A 22,078-nucleotide genomic window follows, 5' to 3' on the forward strand; every position below is an offset into this window, starting at 1 on the left:
AGGGTCATAGGAGGCAGCCTAAAGCTAACTCTTACCCCACAAAAGACATCCTGGTGGCCCATAGAAGATCCAAAAGGTGGTGCACTGGGAGTCACTCAGTTTTCACAGAATCCCCACTACTTCTCTTGGACACAGCATACCTCAGCCCAGCCAGCCAGGTCTTATTCCAAAACCTGCAGGTTCGCTAAGGGATTTATTTTCCAAGTCTGAGAATCTGGACACATGAGAAGGGCATTTGATTTTGTTTAATAACATGTATAGGTAGGATATAATACCCAGGAATTTTGTTTCAGAACAGTAAAGAAGATTGGCAGGTATTTGGTACAAAAAGTGCTGAAAACTGTTTATTTAGATAAACAGACAGCAATCAGTAGGCCATGTTTCTAGAGGTGGGGCTCAGAGGTGGCCTCTATATCTTAGACTTTGAAAATAAATGTGCACACACAGACACACACCAGAAAAGTCCTGCTAAATCAACACAAGTAATCTTTGATTATTACCATTTAGCAATGGTAGCACTTTGAGTAGAAACAAGAGAACTTGTTGAATAAAACCCTTTCAACTGAGTTATTTCTTTTGCTATTCCAAATCTTCATCTTACTGTATTTTTTTTTTAATTGATGAATTAGGGTCTGGCAAAGAGAAAGGAGTCATCTTTGTTCTCTACCAAGACTTTCTAAGACAGTGTGGTTACCCTATTTTTGACAGATCGGGAAACTGAGGCCAAGAAGGTTAGGCGCCCTACCCAGTGAAGAAAAGGTGGAGCTGAAATTTGAACCCAGATTATCTGATTCCTAAACACGACAGCCTAAAAATGATGTTCAACTGCCTCCCATATCCTACCAGGACATGTTGAACTAGGTTGAGCTGGGGGACTGGAAATATAAAGAAAGAGGGATGGCCCCACTGGATTTCCCTGGGTGAATTCAATCCACCTTTATTCAGGTGGGTGATTATAGGTTATATAACCACCCTCCAGATAAAGCAATATCCTCTCTAATGGCATCCCTACCCGGAAAACTTGAATCTCAGGGTGTTCAGATTTCTGCACAGCTGATTTTCCAGAACATATTTAAGAAGGATCTGGTGCCCTGGACACAACCCTTCAACCTGGCACCATGGAGCTGGGAGGGGCCTTCACCATCTTTCTGGCACTCTCCTTGTCTTGCCTACTTATCCTCATTGCCTGGAAAAGGAGACACAAGGGGGGGAAGCTGCCCCCTGGTCCCACACCAATACCTTTCCTGGGGAACCTGTTGCAAGTCCGTACTGATGCCACTTTTCAGTCTTTCATGAAGGTAAGTCTGACTACTCCTCTCACAGAGCCAAAAGCAATGAATTCCATAGAAACATGTATAACCTTCTAATGTCCAAAACACAGACTCTTGGAAACATAGACTTCATAAACCTTAGAATACTGAAATTGCAGAATCTTAAACTCTTGGAAACACAGACTCCTGGCACACTGGAACTTAAGACTCTCACAATCTCAGGACTTTGGAATCACAGCACCTTACACCCTTAAACACAAGAACTCATGCTCTCTGATGATCTTAGAACGTTGACACTCAGTATCATGAAATCTTAAGGTTCTAGAAATTAAGCATTGCAGATAGAGAAGCATAGATCTTGGAGCTTAGCTCACCCAGGTCCACCATTTTACAGATGAGGAAACTAAGGCTTATGGAGGTGTTGGGGGGGTGGTGTCTTACCCAGGATCACAGGATCCAAGGCATCTGTGCCTTTTTCTCAATAGTCCTTCCAAGCCCAAGACTCACTTTTATCTGTTATTCCCACATTTATGTTCCCTTGAAATTTCCACCCCTAAAGTCCTTGATTGGTCTATACTTGGTGCTCCAGATAGCTCCTTCCTCTTATGTCTTCCTTCACTCCTAGCTCAGGGAGAAGTATGGCCCAGTCTTCACTGTGTACATGGGTCCACGGCCTGTAGTTGTTTTGTGTGGACATGAGGCAGTGAAGGAGGCCCTGGTAGACCGAGCTGATGAGTTCAGTGGCCGTGGAGAACTGGCTTCAATAGAGCGAAACTTCCAAGGTTATGGTAAGTAACAACAACAACAAAATGATTATACACTCCCTATGTCCCCAGTTCTTTGATAAGTGCTCTACATGAATTATTACATTGACTCCTTTGAGAGAATATTAATGTCTTACTAATTTTGCAAATGAGGAAACTGAGGGTGAGAAAGGTTAGGTAATATATAGTAAGTGGTAGAACCATTTTGTTTTGAACCCAAGCCCTCTGATTCTTGAGTATCAGCCCCATTACTTTTGTTTTTAATGTGTATCCACTGAAGCCCTTATAGCCAAACTTCTTATTTCTCTATACATATACACACATTCAACCCATAGGTCTCTGCCGCCTCCATTTAAGTAGATATCTTTTTAGTGTTATCTATACACCCATCTGTAACTGCCCACACCTTTCAATTCCAAGCTCTGTCATGCTCTTATTTCCATATTTCCTTCTATCCATCCATCCACATACATCTCCTTCCATTTATCCACTTTTCCATTGACCCATACATCCACCAAAAAATCCATTTAATAATTAGCCTTTCTTATTCTTTCTTTCTTTATTTTTTTAGAGAAGAGAGTTCATGAGCAAGAGAGAGGGGCAGAGGGGGAGAGAGAGTCTTAAGCAGCCTCCATACTCAGTGTGGAGCCCAACGGGGGGCTTGATCCCAAAACCCTGGGATCATAACCTGAGCTGAAATCAAGAGTCAGATGCTCAACCAACTAAGCCACCCAAGCATCTATCTTTTTATCCAAATTATCTATCAAATCCAATTTATCTATCTATCCAATTTATCTATCAAATATCTTTCTATCCAATTTATCTAGACATCTATGAATTAACTTTCCATTTACCCCTCCATCCATCATTCATCCATTCATTCATTAATCTTTCCATCATTCACTCATCTATTAATCTTTCCATCCTTATATCTTTCCAACCAATTATACTCTTATCTCAAACTATCTATTATTAACTCTTTATTCATCCATTGAGTCTTTCTCCGTTCATCAGTCATTCCAGTCAAAAGCTCTTCCTTCCATTCATTAATCCACTGAAATAATTCATTAAGTTTCCAAACATTAATTCATCAATCCATGCACATCTAGTAATTTCTAAATGTTTCTTACTAGAAGGGAATTCCTTTTGTGTAGGTATATTGATGTACAGGTGTAAGCTTCTGTGTATATGCATGCTTATGTCTAGAGAATCCAAATGGTATGAGAAAATAGAAGGAGTCCCCCATTCCAGGATATTGTGTATGGCATTCTATCTGTACCTCCCTCCACATTCCTATGCATCCATCCAGTTATTTATCCTGTTCTGGGCTTTTATCCTGTAAGAAACTCTCCTTCATCTCCCCCAATCATTGCCAGCCTAATTTCCTTTCCCTCCATCTCAATCCTAGACTGTTTTTGAGGTCCTGTAGGGAGGGAACCACAGTCTCTCCATCAAGCCTAGGAAGTTGGGAGGGGCTTCCTTGAGAGCAGAGTCTAGAGCTTTCATAATTTATCCCAATCCTTGTGTATCACAGAGTTGGACACAGGAAGGGGAGGGGAGGCAGGAGGCTGACATTGGGATTCTGGCAGGTGTAGCTCTGGCTAATGGAGAACGATGGAGGATTCTCCGACGCTTCTCCCTGACCATTCTTCGGGACTTCGGGATGGGAAAACGGAGCATTGAGGAGCGGATCCAGGAGGAGGCTGGCTTCTTACTAGAAGAATTACGGAAGACCAAGGGTATGGAGGTCACAAGGGGCAGGGCTACAAGATGACTGAATGGTTATAGAGAGCTCAGTCGTGAGCAGATGGGCCTTGGTGGGAGAAAGCTCTAGAATGGGAAAGGATGAAAAAGACTAAGGGTTCACTAAGATTTCCAGCCAGGTTCCATGTTAAAAGTTAACATGAAAGACCCTTCAAGACCACTTGTGCAGAAGCTTTAATCAGTGGATCTCAAGAATTTTATGAGCTCCTGAAATCATATGCAGACTTTTACAATGTGTAAATTAGCACCTTTTTCTGGTGACAGGATCAAATTTAATTACATATATCTGTATACATATAACACATACATACAATTGTAATAAAAACATAACATAAATTTTTACCATCCTAACCATTCCTAAGTGTACTTTTCAGTGTTGAGTATGTTTACATTGTTGTGAAACAGATCTTTAGAATTTTTTCATCTTGCAGATCTGAAACTCTTAAGCCCATTTGATTATATTTTTTAAGGAGTCTGATCGCTGCCCCAAAATAAGGTCTGGAACCAATGGGATTTGGAGAAGAAAAGACATGGAAGCTAAGAACTACAGAGATGGATAGATAAGAGATAGATAAATTTCTCAAAATCAGAGATTTTTCTTCTGGGTCTCATGGATGCTAAACAGTCTACATAAAGGCTTTGAACATTCATGTACCCCCAGAAATTATTTGCAAAATTGTGTATTTGTGACTATGAAGCGTTGTGTTGGAGAAATTGTCCCCCAATCCAGCATCCTGTTTTATTTTTTAATTTTTTTAAATTATTTTTTAATGTTTATTTATTTTTGAAAGAAAGAGAGAGAGTATGAACAGGGGAGGGGCAGAGAGAGAGGGAGACACAGAATCAGAAGCAGGCTCCAGGCTTTGAGCTGTCAGCACAGAGCCCGATGTGGAACTCAAACCCACGAGCAGTGACATCATGACCTGAGCTGAAGTCCGATGTTTGACTGAGCCACCCAGGCACCCCCAGAATCCTATTTTAAATGGTGCAGCTGAGGCCAAGGGAAAATTTTTCTTAATAGCTCAAATGGAGTCATTGATAGAGATACACAGAATTCAGCCATCCTTTTTTCCCCTAATGTGTCCCATACCACAACTTCTTTCCCAAATCTGTGACTCTACGCACAAACACAATTAATTAAATACTAATGCCAAAAGGTGATGATTAAACTCCACTAGCATTTTCTGAGTACTTACTACATGCAGGGACTGTGCTAAGCATTTCACATGGATAATTATATTGAAACCTCAGGTTTAGTGGTTACTAAACCAATTTGCAGACTGGGAAATCTAGACTCAAAATACAAACAAAACAAAACAAAACAAAACAAAACAAATGAAGTAACTAACACGTGCTATGAACCAGTGGAGTCAGGACTCATATCTGTGACTGAATCATTCCCCATCCCATGCTCCTAATCATTGCCTCTAACATAGACAATTTCTATCACCCAGGTTCCCCCATCGAACCCACCTTCTTCCTGAGCCGCACTGTCTCAAATGTCATCAGTTCTGTCGTCTTTGGAAGCCGCTTTGACTATGAAGACAAGCAGTTCCTGAAGCTGCTGCAGATGATCAATGAGAGTTTCATTGAGATGAGCACACCCTGGGCCCAGGTGCCCACCAGCCACCTCCCTGCCCACCCCCAATCTCAGTTAACTAAGCATCTGCCTATACCTCGCTTAATCCTCCCCACAGCCCAGGGAGGCAAGTATCAATATGCCCTGAGTCTCCAAGAAGCAAATGGACTCACCCAATCCTCAGACCCAGTGCTGGATGTTCAGCCTGACTATCTGGCTCCAGACTCAGCCTATGCCGACCCCAGGTGCCCATTGTTGACAAACCCTCTTTGCCTATTCCCCACAGCTATATGACATGTATTCTGGAGTCATGCAATATTTGCCAGGAAGACACAATCGCATCTACTACTTGATAGAGGAGCTCAAGGACTTCATTGCCTCGAGGGTCAAGATCAACGAAGTATCTCTTGACCCACAAAACCCTCGGGACTTCATTGACTGCTTCCTCATCAAGATGCACCAGGTACTTCTTCCCTTTTCCCCAATCATTTCCTCTCATTATCATTAGCCTATAAACTGCAACTTTAACCTATAAACGTGTTATAGACAAAAGAGAAAGTATTGTTTCACATGGTTGACTTTTATTTATGGATGAGATATAGAAACTGTAAAAGCATACATAAACTCTTACACCTTTAAAATAAACTTTGAATCTAATAATTTTAGGAGCAATGAAACTTAAAACCTGACCCCTTTTAAATCATTTATGATTACAACTACCAGAGACTTACAAATACAGAAAACCAGTCTTTAGTCTTAGAATTTGAGAAGCTTAGACTTTTAAGTCTTTAAGCATGAATTTAAACTTAAAAGTCTTCAATATGGGGGCGCCTGGGTGGCGCAGTCGGTTGGGCGTCCGACTTCAGCCAGGTCACGATCTCGCGGTCCGTGAGTTTGAGCCCTGCGTCAGGCTCTGGGCTGATGGCTCAGAGCCTGGAGCCTGTTTCTGATTCTGTGTCTCCCTCTCTCTCTGCCCCTCCCCCGTTCATGCTCTGTCTCTCTCTGTCCCAAAAATAAATAAACGTTGAAAAAAATTTATAAAAAAGTCTTCAATATGTAGAAATTTAACTTCTGTATCACAGAGTCTTAGAATTTTAGAAACATATATATTTTTTATTATACAAACCTCAGCACTTGGAAGTTTATAATTATATAGCTTAATGTCCTAGAACTTTCAAATCTGTACTTTTTTCTCCTCCTGTTCCCCTCACTGTCCACTCCAACCGCACTGGCCTCCTCCTTGTTATTTCTCTAACACACCAGGCACCCTCTTGCCCCAGGAACTTTGCTTTGGCTATTTCCTCTCCCAGATACCCACTTAGTTTACCCATCAGTTGTGTTTTCACAAAGGGAGAAAAGAAGAAGATAAAGACAGAAGGTAATTCGATTTCCTATCCCTCTCGTTTTCAGGATAAAAATAATCCCCACACGGAGTTCAATCTCAAGAACTTGGTCCTCACCACTCTCAACCTCTTCTTTGCGGGCACAGAGACTGTGAGCTCTACACTACGTTATGGATTGCTGCTAATGATGAAGCATCCTGAGGTGGAAGGTGAGGGTCCACTTGAACTGCTTACCTGGTGACTCCCACTCCCAACAGAGAAGAAGATGTACACGCAATACTTTATAACCCCATAGCTTTACACTCTTCACACTTCAGAATCTCGGGATATGGAATCTCACAATCTCTGGCTTGGAAGGCCATTTAATTGAATCTTCTACTTGGTGCCTATGTTAGTTTCCTATGGCTGTCATAATAAATTAACAAAAACTATTATCTTACAGTGCTGGAGTTCAGAAGTTCACACAGGTTTTCACTGGGCCAAACCAAGGTAGAATCAGATTCCTTGCTTTTTTCAGCTCTGAGAGCTGTATTTCTTGCATTCCTGGGCTCATGACCCTTCCTCCATCTTCAAAGTCAGTAGCATAGCATCTTCAGATCTCTCTGCCTCAGTTGTCCTATCTTCTTCTCTGACTCTGACCCTTCTGCTTCCCTCTTATATGGACACTTGTGATTATATTTAGGGCCAACCTGCATAATCCAGGATAATCACCACATCTCAAGATCCTTAACTTAATGATGTCTTAAAAGTCTTTTTTGTCCTATGTGGTAACATGCATGGGTTCCAGGGATTAGGAGGTAGATATATTTGATGGAAATTATTTAGCTGACTATAGTGCCAGAATCAGACAGACTCCATCTCCAACAAATTGCAATCTGGTCTGGTTGGGTAACTCTAGCGATGAGGAACTTATTCCTTGCTTAAGGAAAACCCCTAATTTTGGCCTCTCTCCCTTCTAATGCAGTTCAAAACAAGCCAAAAAAATTTTTCCTCATTATAGATGATGGGAGAGATTAACTTGATTCCACTCAAACTTTTCTAGTCTCTCCTCCATTGTCCTAGTCATGTTTTACTAATCTAAATAATCACATATTTAATGGACACCTGCTATGTGCTAGGTGCTGTTCTAGTTACTTGCATACTGGATTTTATGTAAATTTTACAACTCTGTGGACTTGGACCATCACACCCATTTGGAAGATGAAGAAACAGGCTCAGAAGGTAAAGCCATTTGCCTCAAGGTCACTCATCCAGGAGGTGCAGGGAGGGGTAACTGCACCAACAGTGTTCTTAATTCCTGTTACATAATTGCTGTCACTTGCTTCCATCTTATCCTCGTTATGTATTGTACTTTTTTCCCAGTCTGTCAAAAGCCTGTGTATGAAAGCCTATCTCGGGTGGGGACACTGACCTGCTCATTCGTGCTTTCAAGATAAATACCAAACGTCCCAGTGGGCACTCAAGGCTCCAGGCTGTGTGCCTCCCAATGGTCTGACGAGTATTTATTAAGCCCACCAATGTGTCAGGTGTTAAGAATAAAGGGGCAATGCAAACACGCATGGTTGGCTCCCTCAGGGTCCACAGGTATTAAAGATACAAACCCATAGCCTAGCCTTGGCTTTTAGAAACACGCCCTGTGTCTTTGTCTGCTTTGTTTTCTGGCCCCTTCTAGCCAAGATCCATGAAGAGATTGACCAGGTGATTGGACCACACCGAATCCCAAGTGTGGATGACCGAGCCAAGATGCCCTACACAGACGCTGTGATCCATGAGATACAGAGACTGACAGATATCGTACCCATGGGTGTCCCCCATAATGTCATCCGGGACACTCATTTCCGAGGCTACCTTCTGCCCAAGGTGGAGTTGGGTTCATTGTTACCCTTTCTTCCTCTACCCCACCCATCTCTCCCCCTGGTACCCCGCTCCCATCCTCCAACACTGATTTCTCATAACTTTCCATTTTCATCCCAGGGCACCGATGTGTTCCCTCTACTTGGCTCTGTCCTCAAAGACCCCAAATACTTCCGCAACCCAGATGCCTTCTATCCCCAACACTTCCTGGATGAGCAGGGCCGCTTCAAGAAAAATGAAGCCTTTGTACCTTTTTCCTCTGGTAGGTTTCTATGGCCTGAGTTCACCCCAGGAACATGCTAGATGTGCCCCCCCCAACCATTGGTCTGTATTTGACATTCAAGTCTGAATGGAAGTTGAATGCTATTTCCCAGAATCCCAGAATCTTGGAATCATAGGATATTAGAAGCATTGACTCTGATAATTAGAAAAGGAGTAGCACTAAACAGAGGTCAGCAAACTCTTTTTGTTAAGGATGGAATAGAAAATATTTTAGTTTTTACCGGCCATATTGTATCTGTCTGAACTATACAGTCTGAACTACTCAACTGCCCCACTGTCCTGCAGAAGTGATCACGGACAGTACAAAAATGCATGAGAAAGTCTGTGATGCCAAAAACCTTTATTTATGAAATTTGAATAGGCATAGAAATTTAAATTTCATTGAATTCACATGTCACAGAATGTTACCTTTCTTTTGATTGTTTTCAACCATTTAAAATGTGAAAATCATTCTTAATTTTCTTAAAGTATATTTTTTAAATTTTTTAATGTTTATTTATTTTTGAGAGACAGAGAGTGACAGAGCATGAGCATGGGTGGGGCAGAGAGAGAGGCACACACAGAATCCAAAGCAGGCTCCAGACTCTGAGCTGTCAGCACAGAGCCTGATGCAGGGCTCGAACTCACAGGCTGCAAGATCATGACCTGAGCCAAAGTCAGACGCTTAACCGACTGAGCCACCCAGGTGCCCCTGCATTCTTAGTTTTCTTAAAGAACAAATATTCAGTTGAGTGAATTTGAATATATAATTGGATTTATTAAGTGATTTGTAGAAATGGAAGGTCTTTATAGGAAGGAGGGTGGCCAAGAAGTTATTAGCAAAGGAACAGAAAGGATTGTTTCAGGCAAGGTCACCTTCCCCTAGGGGAAAAGCAGGGGGCCTTATTAGATGAATTACCTCATTTTCCTTTGGGGGATGGAGAAGGTACATGTGACAGCTCACCTCATTGGAGTTGATCAAACAATTCCTAACTGGTTAAGACTCCATTTCAGGAGGGGAGGTTGAAACTGCCATTAGGTTAGATATTGAGCCTGGTTTGATGACTTGACCTAACATAAGTGATTCCATTTTGGGCCTGTGGTTTTCTTTTTAATAGTTTACAGGCAGTACAAAAATAGGCAGCAGGTGGTTTTGCCTAATGAACAGTAGCTTGTGACCCATGACATACTAGCTTAGAATAGTATTTTAAGTATAAACCACATTGAACCTGGAGTCAGTGCTGTGGTTAGGAAAGAGGACCCCACCCCATCATTTACAAATGGTAGAATCATAGGGCACCTGGGTGGTTCAGTTGGTTGAGCTTCCAACTCTGGATTTTGGCTCAGGTCATGATCCCAGGGTCTTGGGATATAGCCCAACCACTGGCTCTGCGGTGAAGGTAGAGCCTGCTTAAGAGCCCCTCCCCCCCGGCCCCCCCGCTCTCCCCTCTACCTTTCCCCAGCTTATGGTTGTGTTCTCTCCCTAAAAAAAAAAAAAATAATCTCATAGTTCGTGAGTTCAAGCCCCACACTGGGCTCTGTGCTGACAGCTCAGAGCCTGGAGCCTGCTTGGGATTCTGTGCCTCCCTCTCTCTCTTCCCCTCCCTCGCTCACTTGCACGTGCTCTCTTTCTCTCTAAAAAATTAAAAAGAAAAATATTTAAAATGGAGATTCATTTCTCCAAACTATTCGAAGAGTGACCAACAAATAGTAAGCACTCTTTAAGTGTGAGCTTTCTTTTCAAAATTTTTTTTCCTCACTAGTATCTGGCACCTAGTAGGCATTTGATAAAGCTTTGAGAAATTGAAATGCACAGAATCTTCAAATTCAAGGATTTTTTAGAACCATTCCATCTTGGGATCTGGTGGAATCAAACCATCAGAGAAGTAGCTGCCACGTGTTGAGCCCCCTTATAAATGGCAAATCCAAGCTGAGCACTCTCTGTAAGAGTCTTTATAATAACCCCACAAAGTAGGTATTATCATGACCCCAGGGATGCTGAGCAGGGTCAGAAGGGTGATGGGGCCAGAAAGCTCCCCACACCCTTATCATCCCAGTGCAGATATGAGCCGACTTCTCGCCCTCCCCTGTGCCCACAGGAAAGCGCATCTGCCTGGGCGAGGCCATGGCCCGCATGGAACTCTTTCTGTACTTCACCTCCATCCTTCAGAACTTCTCTTTACACCCGCTGGTGCCTCCGGATGACATAGATATCACACCCAGGGTCTCAGGCTTTGGCAACATCCCTCCGACCTATGAGCTCTGCCTCAAAGCCCGCTGAGCGCCCCCTATTGGGCGCGAAAGGAACCGTGGGAGAACACAGCTCTTTCCACCGGTACAGGTGCACCACCTCATCTCTAAATTCTCCCAACAGCTCTAAGAGAAGGTACTATTTCTACTGTCATGGCTCTGCAGGTCAGTGAGGGTCACCTGCAAATATTGAGCTGTGTATCGGCTGCATCCAGTAGAAAAGCAATGCGCTGTCCCAGATTTCAGCAACAACCTGGAGTATTTGCATTCTCATGCTCCCCTCCACCCGCATTTCCCATCTCCACCAAATTCTTGCTGTAGATTCTATGTCTTCATGTGTAGGTGTGCACTGATAGTGACCCAAATGTAGTTCACCAATCTTCTCCCTGATTATCATCTCCCACATAAAATAAAATAAAATAAAATAAAATAAAATAAAATAAAATAAAATAAGATAAATGCAGCCAGAGTATCAAGACTGTTGTGTGTAGCAGGCTTCTTGTGTGTTGTGTGTGCTATCACTGTAGGACTTAGAAAACAACTTAAAATGACATTTTAGACATCCCTGTTATTCTTTTAATGTTTATTTCTTTATTTTTGAGAGGTAGGCGGGGTAGAAGGAGGGAGAGGAGCAAAGAGAGAGGGAGAGAGAGGATCCCAAGCAAGATCCGCACTGTCATCGCAGAGCCGGACCCGGGGCTTGATCCAACAGTGAGATCATGACCTGAGCTGAATCAAGAGTTGGAGGCTTAACTGATTGAGCCACCCAGGGGCCCTCAAGACATCCCTGTTACTAATTATCCTACCTAGCAGTCAACCACCAGGGATTTCCCACTTGATGGTCCACCCCCTTAATACTCCATGTTCAACCGTCTTGCTGGCTCCTTGACCCCACCTCCATCAATCTTCTCTCCCTCTAAACCTGCCTTCCTGGTCTAGAAGGAACTTCTTTCACAAGTCCCAGTTCCAAATTCTCCTCATTCCATTTTGATGAATAGTTCAGCCACCCTGACTTCTATTATTCTATTTCCAAACTCCATCAACATGCTTGCTGGATGAAAGCTTTCCTTCATATTTCATTTTACTCAACCAATGTTTATTGAATACGCAACATGTGCCAGTACCTTCTTCAGGTACTTGGGATCCATCAGTGAACAAAACACACCCAAACTCCTGTCCTGGTGGAGTTTCATTCTAGTGGGAGAGGTAGACAATGAAGAATAAACATAACCAATGAGTAAATGATACAGCATGTTAGAACAGCACAGATTCCAAGTTTGGGATTATAATCAGGCCAGGGTAGGTCTCACAAGGTGTTGGAGGAGCAAGTTATGCAGGTATCTGGGAATAAGTGTTTCTGGCAAGGAGATTAAAAACAGCAGAGTGGTAAGGTGGGAGGCTGTGCATGTGTGTTCTAGAATCCGCAAAGAGACTGTAGTTGGAGTGGAGGAGGGAGGGAGGGAGTAGGGGTAAATGGGAAGAGGGCAGGGCATGAAAAGGCCAGATTGTGTGGAGTCTCATGGACCTCAATAAGGACCTGGGCTTTTAGTCTGAGTGAGATAATGGTTCCTGGTGAGCATAGGGTGGCACACACTGACTTTTTTTTGGTAATTTTTAAAAATGTTTATTTATTTTTGAGAGAAAGAGAGAGAGTGCGAGCAAGGGAGGAGCAGAGAGAGAGGGAGACACAGAATCCAAAGCAGGCTCCAGGCTCCAAGCTGTCAGCACAGAGCCCCGACGCAGGGCTCAAACCCAAACCGCAAGATCATGACCTGAGCTGAAGTCAAATGCTCAACTGACTGAGCCACCCAGGCGCCCCCATACACTGACTTATTTTAAAAGCAAACTCTACCTGATGCATGAAGAATAGATTCAGGGAGGGATAGCAGAAATACCAGTTGTGCAAGCGGGGAAAAGTAGGTGGATTTGGAATCCGCTATGAAGATAGAACTGGCAGGGTTTGCTGATTAATTGGATGCAGGGTGGGAGACATAGAGCGTCAGGGATGAGACCCCATTCTTTGGAATCTCTCTCTTAACCTCATGTGTCCCAGGCACATGAGTCCCCATAATGGTTGGTTTTGTAATTTTAGGGAACATGAACAGATTTTGGCTACTTAAGTATATAGGGCTGCTGGCTGCTGTAAGTTTATCAATAAGTGCATATTATTTTCTGAATTCTGGAGACACAGGCTCAGACTGTGAGTAGGGAAAAAAAAAGAGTTAACAGCCAGGGGCTGCTGCCTCCATTGTCCGCCCAATGACACCTGCAACCCTGGCACTGGACCACTGCCATGGGACTCTTGACCCATTGGCACCACTGTGGACAACTTCCTGATGGTATTTGTGACTTTGTGTTACTTCCTCATGATTCAGAGTTCCAGGCAGGACTATCCAGTAAGTCACATGTTAAAGCTTTAGAGCTCAGGGTTTGGTGAGGAAGAATAAATGGCTCTTCCATCTGCTGTGATGGATGGCAAAACCTTGCTCCTCACCAAGAATTTCAGAATAGAGAATTTTCCAAAAACTGGAAGGGATTTTGAGATGGGGTGAGCCAGAAACAACAAACGTCATTCTTATGTACACAATATGTCCATTGGGTGTTCTGGGAAGCAGAGGATGGGCAAGCATTTCACAGAGGGGTAATGCCTGTGAATGATTAGAGAGAGAAGAAACAGAATGGATCAGGAAGGTCTTCAAATCCAGGTGTTGATGTGACACATGCGAATGAAAAAAGAATGTATGAAAAAAATTGGGCAGGAAGAGACCCAGATCTCCACACAAAACTGACAGAGTCTCATTCCATCAAAAAAAGTACATCGAGGGGCACTTAAGTGGCTCAATCAGTTAAGCACTACAGTGTAGAGCCTGCTTGGGATTCTCTATCTCCTGTCTCTGTCTCTGTCTCTGTCTCTGTCTCTCTCAAAAATAAATAAGTAAACTAAAAAAAACAAACAAACAAAAAAAAAAACAGACACATTCCTATCCTCAGTCCTGCACATGGTTGGGATCTGCTGACACTAAGGTGACCAGGATAGAGTCAGTCACAGACCACATGGCTCATAGTCCAGCACATTAATTACTGGTATCAAGGAAGACCAGTAATATATGGGTTTCATCTAACAAAGACCAGAACCAGAGTTACATAACAGAAAGATGATAGACACAGAAGGAAAAAGCTAGGCATTAGGGGAATATGGACTTCATTTTCCTTTTCTTGAATGGGCTGCTGATGAGCCGGCCACTATCAGAGGCTAGTTCTGCCCTTGAGCAGTTAGATGGGTCATCAATAAAAGCAAATGAATTCTTTATGGATTGTCCAGAAGCTCTTGAGACTTTAACTCTGTAGTGTGTGAAAAGCCCTCTCTACCCATATCCATCATTGTCCTTAACACCTTCATGTTTGGTTTTTATCATTTCTTTACTAAAATTTCCCACACTGCTCCCTCATGAGACACATATAGTGTCATTCTTTTCAAAATTTGCCAATTTAATGATCAAGTAAAGGCAACATGCTATGAGTTTAGGTTTTTGTTTCTTTGATTAGTAACGAGACAGGACTTTTGTGTGTTCATCCTTGCATTTCTACTTTTCTGAGTTATCAGTTTCTATCTCTGACCCATGTACCTACTCTATATTCAGAATTTGGGTTTTGGGTAAAGAGATTTTCATGATGCATTTTCCCTTGAATTCAGATTTCTTAAATAATTTATTACTTATGAAGTCAAAGTCTTTCTATTTTTTGTGATTTGTCTAATTATCTCTAGTTTTAGAAACATCTTCTCATGGAGCACCTGGGTGACTCAGTCAGTTAAGTGCCTGACTCTTGATTTCAGCTCAGGTCATGATCTCGCGACATCAGGCTCTGTGCACTGATCGTGGAGCCTGCTTGGGATTCTCTCTATCCCTCTCCTTCTCTGCCCTTCCTCTGCTCTCTCTCTCTCTCTCTCTCTCAAAAAATAAATAAACTAATAAAAATTTTTCAAAAAAAGAAACGTCTTCTCTGTACATACCTTTCGACCCAACAATTATACTTCAGAAAAGCATGCAGAGATGGAAACACAGGGATGTTTATTTCAACTGTGTTTAGAAAGACAAAAATAAGATAAATAATCCACATGTGCATTGTCTAGCAGAGCAGCATGCATTGGTTATCAATCCCAAGAGAGCAGAACCACCATGCACTGGCTACCAATCCCAGGAGAGGACACCAACTACATGGAGGGTAGGAAAAATCATCACCATGACAACCACCAGAAATAGAAATCCAAACATTTTGCCCACCGCATCTTGGTATCAGAGTTGCCAAGGAAAATACAGCATAGTCAAGTACTGGATGGAACAATGATGAATTGACATTGAGAAGAGATGGCAAGATCAGCTTTAATAGTGCCTATTCGTCCCCCATAGTCTTTTCTAGCAGTGATACAGGGCAATTCAGCTCTAGTTCACCTCTCTTTTGCCACATGGAAGGACCTTGTCCCCATCCCATGGGAACAGACATAGCACTGGCATTGGTCAGGTGCTATATGATACACATGCTTAAGCAGAACAAAGGGGTACTCACTGAGCTTAAACATGGAAAGATAGGGTGGCTCAGTCAGTTAAACGTCCGACTTCGGCTCAGGTCATGATCTTGTAGTTCGTAAGTTTGAGCCCCACGTCAGGCTCTGTGCTGACAGCTCAGAGCCTGGAGCCTGCTTCGGATTCTGTGTCTCCCTCTCTCTGCCCCTCCGCTGCTTGCACTCTGTCTCTCTCTGTATCTCAAAAATAAATAAACATTAAAAAAAATTTTTTTTTCATTTTAAACTTCCAGTGTTTCTCTCTAGCCCCTGACATCTTTCTGCCCATCTCCTTGGGATTAGCAGAAAAAGCCATAATGCAGAGAGGGATAAAATGTTGACCTCATGGGGCACCTGGGTAACTCAGTCAATTAAGTGTCTCACTCTTGATTTCAGCTCAGGTCATGATCTCACGATTCATGAGATTGAACCCTGAGTTGGGCTCTGTGCTGACAGCATGGAGCCTGCTTGGGATTCTCTCTCTCCCTCACTCTCTGCCCCTCCCCCACTTGCACATGCTCTCTCTCTTTCTCTCTCTCTTTCAAAGTAAATAAATAAACTTTAAAAAATGTTGACCTTGCTAATTCTGAAATTACAGGAAGTGCAAACTACTTTGTGTGCATTTCCCCAAGATTTTAAAATCCCCTCTCTCTGTTACCTTAACAGCAAGGCTGACTCAGAGTTGAAATCTGGTCAGAAATTGTGGAAATTCTCAAATGCAGGCCAACTCCGAAAGGTGTCCCAAAAGACCAAACTCCTTAAAAGAGCCCAAAGCCATGCTCTCAAAACCGAGTGTGAACTTCATGTAAGGATTAAAGTGTATGTATCACTAGCTATTGAAGCTTTATGTGAACTGATTTCACTCAAACCAGCCTGTTGTTGTTCCTCTTACTATTTCCAACGCCTGCCTGGTAGGCTACCATATGGTCTAGTGATTAAAAGATGGAGCCCTTTGAACAGGCAGACTTGATTCCTTAGCTCTGCAACTTCTGAGTTGGTGATTTCAGCTTCTTCACTTGAAAGCTGTAAAGAATAACATAACCAGGGGCACCCAGGTGGCTCAGTCAGTTAAGCATCTGACTTCAGCTCAGGTCATGATCTCACGGCTTGTGAGTTCAAGCCCTACGTCGGGCTCTATGCCTCTATGCTGACAACTCAGAGCCTGGAGCCTGCTTTGGATTCTGTCTCCCTCTCTCTCTGCCCCTCCCCTGCTCATGCTCTATGTGTGTGTGTCTCAAAAATAAATAAACATTTAAAAATTAAAAAAAGAATAACATACCCTATCTCACAGAGCTGTTGTTAAAATCTCACTTAGCATAGTTCTCGCATGGCATTTGATAATCATTAGCTATAATAATAAATACGGCCATTATTATTATCTGCTGGCTTGTTATAACACCATTTATTTCCTTCCTGCTTCCATGACCCTTTCCCCAAATGGGTTTCTGAGCAGAATGTCTTTGACCTAAATTCCTGGACACATTTAGAATGTAACCACACAGGGTCAGAGGCTGGACGGTTTGCTTGACTGCTATATCCTCAACCACTGAAACAGCGCCTGGCACATAGCCGGTGTCCTATTAATATTTGCTTCATACATAAACTGCTTGTCCAAATTTTCTGTCCATTTCCCAATCTTATTCAAAACAGGCTCTCCTCTCAAGAGCACAGCTTTCCCTAACACTCTCTCCAATGAAGGTGACACATTTGACCACCTCTGATGAGTCTCACGGTCAGAAGGTAGGTCAATACCTCTTGCTTCTCAAAACCACAGACATCTTTGAACATGGACATAATAGGTGCTTCTAAATCTCCTCAGATAAATTCCAACATTATGAACATGTCAGGCTCAATCTCCATCAATTGCCTTTTCTCTTGAGTATGGTCATATATTCCTGTATCTTCCTATGCCCATATATTTTGGATTTTATCCTGGATATGACAAGTAATATACTATAAAGTCTCTGGATTCTCTAATGTTCTACTGAAGAATATTAATCCCTTTCGTTTTGTTTCAGGGAGCAGTTAACTTGACTGAACTCAAATGCACAGCTCTGAAATCTCTTTTAAGTTCTTTTAACCTCACCTGCCACCTCGGGGAGTTTCTGAGCACCTAAGCACTTCAACAAACAGTCAGACATGTGGGCAGAGTTTTTACAGATTTGGGGCTCCCCAACTCCAGCTCTCACCTTTTGGAGACCCTATCACCGCTGCCACCAGGCTCTGTAGTCACTCTGCATTCTGTCCTCTAATCCTTCAACTCAGAAAAGTTAACAAAGCTTCTGCCTGGGTTCCAGCCATCCTCAAGGCACTGTCCCCACCTGCCTCAGGCCAAAAGCTTTAATCACTGGAAATTCCTTTCTTTTGACCTCATTCAGTATCTGCCTGCTTTGATCCACTCTCCAGTGATGTCAGGGAATCATTTGTTGTTGCTGCTGCTGCTGTTTTTAACATTTTATTTGGAGTTGGTAGCTGTTATTTTCAGGATGCTTGATCCAGTACGAGCTACTTAACCATGACCAGAGTCAGAAACTCCCCACAGAACCTCTAGAGAATAGAGCCCTCCACCCTTTTAGGAAAACCCTTCCCTTTTTTTGAATCTGTCTCCTTTGGCCCTGTCTTCTCTCAAACCTTCTCCCTCTCTCTCCTCCAAGAGCAGCCCTGCTCCTGCAAGAAGGCATGAGAGTGGCCTTTGGCAAGAGCTGTCCCAGCAACCAGACAGAAAGCACCTTGACTTTCTCCTTCTCCTTGGCCTTCCCTTGATGCCATTTCAGCCACACTCCCGCAGCCCACCCTGATCCTGGCCGCCATCTGAAACCTGAACACAAACACTTCAGTCTCTGATCAAACACCTTGTTCTACTCATTCTCCCCTTCACTGTGTGACACTGGTTACCCAGCTTTTGGTTAATGTCCCAAAGAAGCAAACACAGCTGAAGGTCAAGCCTCCCTCCTATTGAAAGACCGGTTTTACTTTTATTTCCTTTTGAACATTTGAAATCTTTTAGGCTTACAAGGAAGTTTTCAAACCACAGGATTATCAGCAACAGTTTGCTGATGTCTCATAAAGAAAAAAGGCGGGGCTTGGCAGCCCAGAGTGGGGTTAAGAGCATGAAATCTAGAGTCAACACAAGGCCAGGCCCAGGCTCCACCCTGATCATCCGTGGAGCCCCAAACAACTCATTTCCACTTCTTTGGGCCTTACTTAACTCATCTGCAAACTGGGCATGATAAACCCAACCTCACAGGCTTGCAGTGAGGACTTGAATAAGATGCCCATAAAGAGCTTCACAGGGTAAGGTCATAGGCTATGCAATGCTATCATTGTCAGCAGTACTAGCATTTAGATTTAAACCAAGAAGTGGCACCTGGGTGTCTCAGTCGGATAAGCATCCAGCTTCAGCTCAGGTCATGATCTCTTGGTTCATGAGTTCAAGTCCCGCATCAGACTCTGGGCTAACAGTTCAGAGCCTGGAGTTTGCTTCGGATTCTGTGTCTCCCTCTCTCTCTGCACCACCCCCCATGCTCTGTCTCTCTCTCTCCCTCAAAAAATAAACATTAAAAAAAGAACATTAAAAAATAAATTTAAACCAAGAAGGCTTACCTAAGATTTTCACTTGGAAATGCTTTGAAACTAGTGAGAGGTGGTTCATTTCTCACCTCTGTGAATGTAGTAAATTGTAGTAAATGCTATGAACTGTTTTCATTAAAAGGGTTAATTTTTTAGATAAGTATTTTCTTGATTTATTTACTTACATATATGCATATACATATATACATATACATATATCCACATACATATAAATGTATATACGCATGTATGTATATGTATAAATGTATATATACATATAAACTTTACACCCAGTGTGGGGCTTGAAATCACAACCCCAAGATCAAGAGCCATACGCTCTACTGACTGAAAGAGCCAAGGTGCCCCTTTACTTCAATTAAACAAAAAAATCTCATTTGGGAGAGGGTCATAGATTTCAGGCACACTTGTGACCATGAGCCAGCTTTTTCTGGAGTTTGGGTCAGGCTGGGGGTAGAGGACAGAAAGTTGGTTGATGAGGATGGCAGAGGGAGCAGGGGGTGTAGCGGTCACAGATGTCTGCTCTGTCCCACCATCTCACACGGCCAAGCCTGGCTTGTGAGGCTCTCTCTGCCCTGCCCTCCTCTCCTCCCCCACCTGTGAGCTCACCCTGCAAGACCCAGTTCAAACGACACCGCCTCTAGGAAGCACTCCCAATCCTCAACCCCAAGTAGTAAATTATCACAAATAATTATTAATGAATACTAATGGGATCATTGAAGATTTTGGTTTATCCGGATCTGCTCTCTCACCAGTCTAAGAAATCCCTAGAACCAGGGATTGTGCCCGGTTCCCCAACGTGTCTCCTGCCTCAAACCTGCTCCTGATCTGTGTCCCCAAACCAATACATGGCACTCCCACCTACCCCCACACTGGGCTCTACCCCCACCTTACCCCACACAACCACCACATAACCAAGGAAGAATTCGTTTGTCCTTCCATATCTTTCTCCAGCCCATGCCTCCTCCCCATGCTCATGGCCCTGTCCTCTGTCACCTGGAGCCTATAGAAGCTACTTCTATGTCTCTCCATCTGTAGTCTCACCTTCTCCAACAATCTGAACAATCCCTCTGAAACACAAATTTAACCATCTTCTTCCCCTGCCTACACCCCTTCTGGGGCTCCCCATCATCTTAGGACACGGTCCAGCTCCCCACCAAGTCACATAAGGTCCAGCAGGTCTGACCCCTGCTGATGGCTACAGCCTCATCAGTGCGCAGGGCCCCAGATCCTTCCACCGTAACAGCACCCGACCATGCTCCACTGCCTTGGCACTTGGATTCCTCTGCCCAGAATTCTCCCTCCCTACTCTCCCTATCCTGCCCTGAAAAATCCCTACTTTGCCCTCAGGTGACTCAGCCTGAGTTGACAAGGTTGCAACAGGTACTACTTATGGGCCCCTACAGACACCTGTGCCACCTAATCCTTCCCTGACCCCTCTGTCTGTCTCCCCCAACCTTGCCCTGACTCCTCTGTCTCCCCCATCCCCACCATGACTCCTCTGTCTGTGACTTCTCACCCCAGCCCTGTGTGTTCTGAGCTTCACTGACTTGTAGCTTCTCTGTCTCCCTTGTGGCATGACAGCTTCATGAGGGTGGGGCACAGTCTGTCTTGGTCACCTTAGTGTCCTCAGCATCCCTCAGCACAGGTGTCATGGAGTGGTGGGTTGACTGAGCACTGGTTGGATGACTGTCTGGAAATATTTTAATATGTTTTTAAAATGTTTATTCATTTTTGAGAGAGAGAGAGAGAGAGAGAGAACGAGTGGGGGAGGAGCAGAGAGAGGGGGAGACACAGAATGGGAAGCAGGCTCCAGACTCTGAGCTGTCAGCACTGAGTCCGACATGAGGCTGGAACCCACGAACGGCGAGAACATGAACTGAGACCAAGTCGGACACTTACCCGACTGAGCCACGCAAGCACCCCTGGATGACTGTCTTAAAAGTGTTGAATGGCTCAGGAGCCTGAGGGAGACTATGGGAGAGAATTTTCTGAGTGGATATTTGAGTTCATGCAATAGGAGTTGACCCACCTCAGAATGCTCTCAGGACACACGCGTCCGATGCAGGCTTTTTCTGCTGAGTGTAACCCTTGACAACTGAGCGAGGCAATACCCTGAAAAATAAGGGAATCAGCTGGTATTTAGAGAAGGGAGACAGAGCCGGGTCAACATTGTTTGAATGCAAACACAGACAGGCACAAGCAGATCTCAGACAAGTGCACACAGCGTGACCCACATGCCTACACACTGTGCCCGAATACACACACACGTGTCCATCCACATGCCCATACCCAGTCACCAGTAGTACGTGCACATACACCATTAGCACACAGTCAGACATGAGGGTGCACACACAGACATATGTGTAGACATCCCTTAACAGGCATACCCCAAAGCATGTACTCAGTTACCCATAGACAGACAAGGGCTGGTGTGCATTCAGGCACACTGGTCTGCACACACACCCAAGGTCAATGTCGTATTATCAGCCCCAGGGGGGAAGGCTCAGCTGTGCCAAGGAAGGAAGGGCAGGGAGGTTCCCACAAGGCTTTCTCTCCCTTCCTCTTTTCCAAAGAAGAAGTAATCAGAACTTTAGACCAGAAAAGATCAAATCCAGAAGGGGATTTAGAGAACCCCTTACTCATGTCCTTCATCCTGTGGAGTAATAGGAACAGCTACTATTCGTTGGCACTCACTGCCATGTACTTCACACGCATGAACCCATGACTCCTCTGAAAATAGGCTAAGAGGTCGGTCCTGTCATTGGCCCCATGAGACTCAGAGAGGTGAGGTGACCTGTTCAAGGTCCCACAACAAAGAAGGGACAAGGGATTCCAATCCA

General features: G+C 43.7%; 1 protein-coding gene and 1 long non-coding RNA gene across 3 annotated transcripts in view; one reads left to right on the plus strand and one right to left on the minus strand.

The window, feature by feature from the left end:
- Window positions 1-22,078, minus strand: part of LOC121011419 (uncharacterized) — a 43,395-nt gene that overhangs the window by 20,735 nt on the left and 582 nt on the right. The window contains exons 2-4 of one of the 2 annotated variants that reach the window (XR_005781616.1): window positions 21,268-21,350; window positions 20,855-20,928; window positions 5,273-5,363 (exon numbers count right to left, since the gene is read on the minus strand). This is a non-coding gene — a long non-coding RNA (uncharacterized LOC121011419). The remainder of the gene's footprint in view (window positions 1-5,272; window positions 5,364-20,854; window positions 20,929-21,267; window positions 21,351-22,078) is intronic. The other variant, XR_005781615.1, reaches the window with a different exon arrangement.
- On the plus strand, window positions 884-11,585 carry LOC121011418 (cytochrome P450 2G1). Its single transcript, XM_040445796.1, has 9 exons — window positions 884-1,298; window positions 1,897-2,059; window positions 3,625-3,774; window positions 5,254-5,414; window positions 5,665-5,841; window positions 6,789-6,930; window positions 8,394-8,581; window positions 8,696-8,837; window positions 10,936-11,585. The coding sequence occupies exons 1-9, from the start codon at window positions 1,119-1,121 to the stop codon at window positions 11,115-11,117; spliced, it is 1,485 nt and encodes a 494-aa protein (XP_040301730.1). The 5' UTR covers window positions 884-1,118; the 3' UTR covers window positions 11,118-11,585.

The sequence above is a fragment of the Herpailurus yagouaroundi genome, unplaced genomic scaffold (genome assembly GCF_014898765.1).
Source record: "Herpailurus yagouaroundi ecotype Mexico unplaced genomic scaffold, PumYag 194, whole genome shotgun sequence".
In the NCBI taxonomy this organism is placed as follows: domain Eukaryota; kingdom Metazoa; phylum Chordata; class Mammalia; order Carnivora; family Felidae; genus Herpailurus; species Herpailurus yagouaroundi.

Excerpts from the sequence above, each read along its gene's own strand:
- LOC121011418 (XM_040445796.1), top strand. The coding sequence starts at position 1,119 with ATGGAGCTGGGAGGGGCCTTCACCATCTTTCTGGCACTCTCCTTGTCT. Across the intron at positions 3,775-5,253 it reads AGAATTACGGAAGACCAAGG|GTTCCCCCATCGAACCCACC; the intron begins GTATGGAGGTCA and ends TCTATCACCCAG. Across the intron at positions 8,582-8,695 it reads GAGGCTACCTTCTGCCCAAG|GGCACCGATGTGTTCCCTCT; the intron begins GTGGAGTTGGGT and ends TTTTCATCCCAG.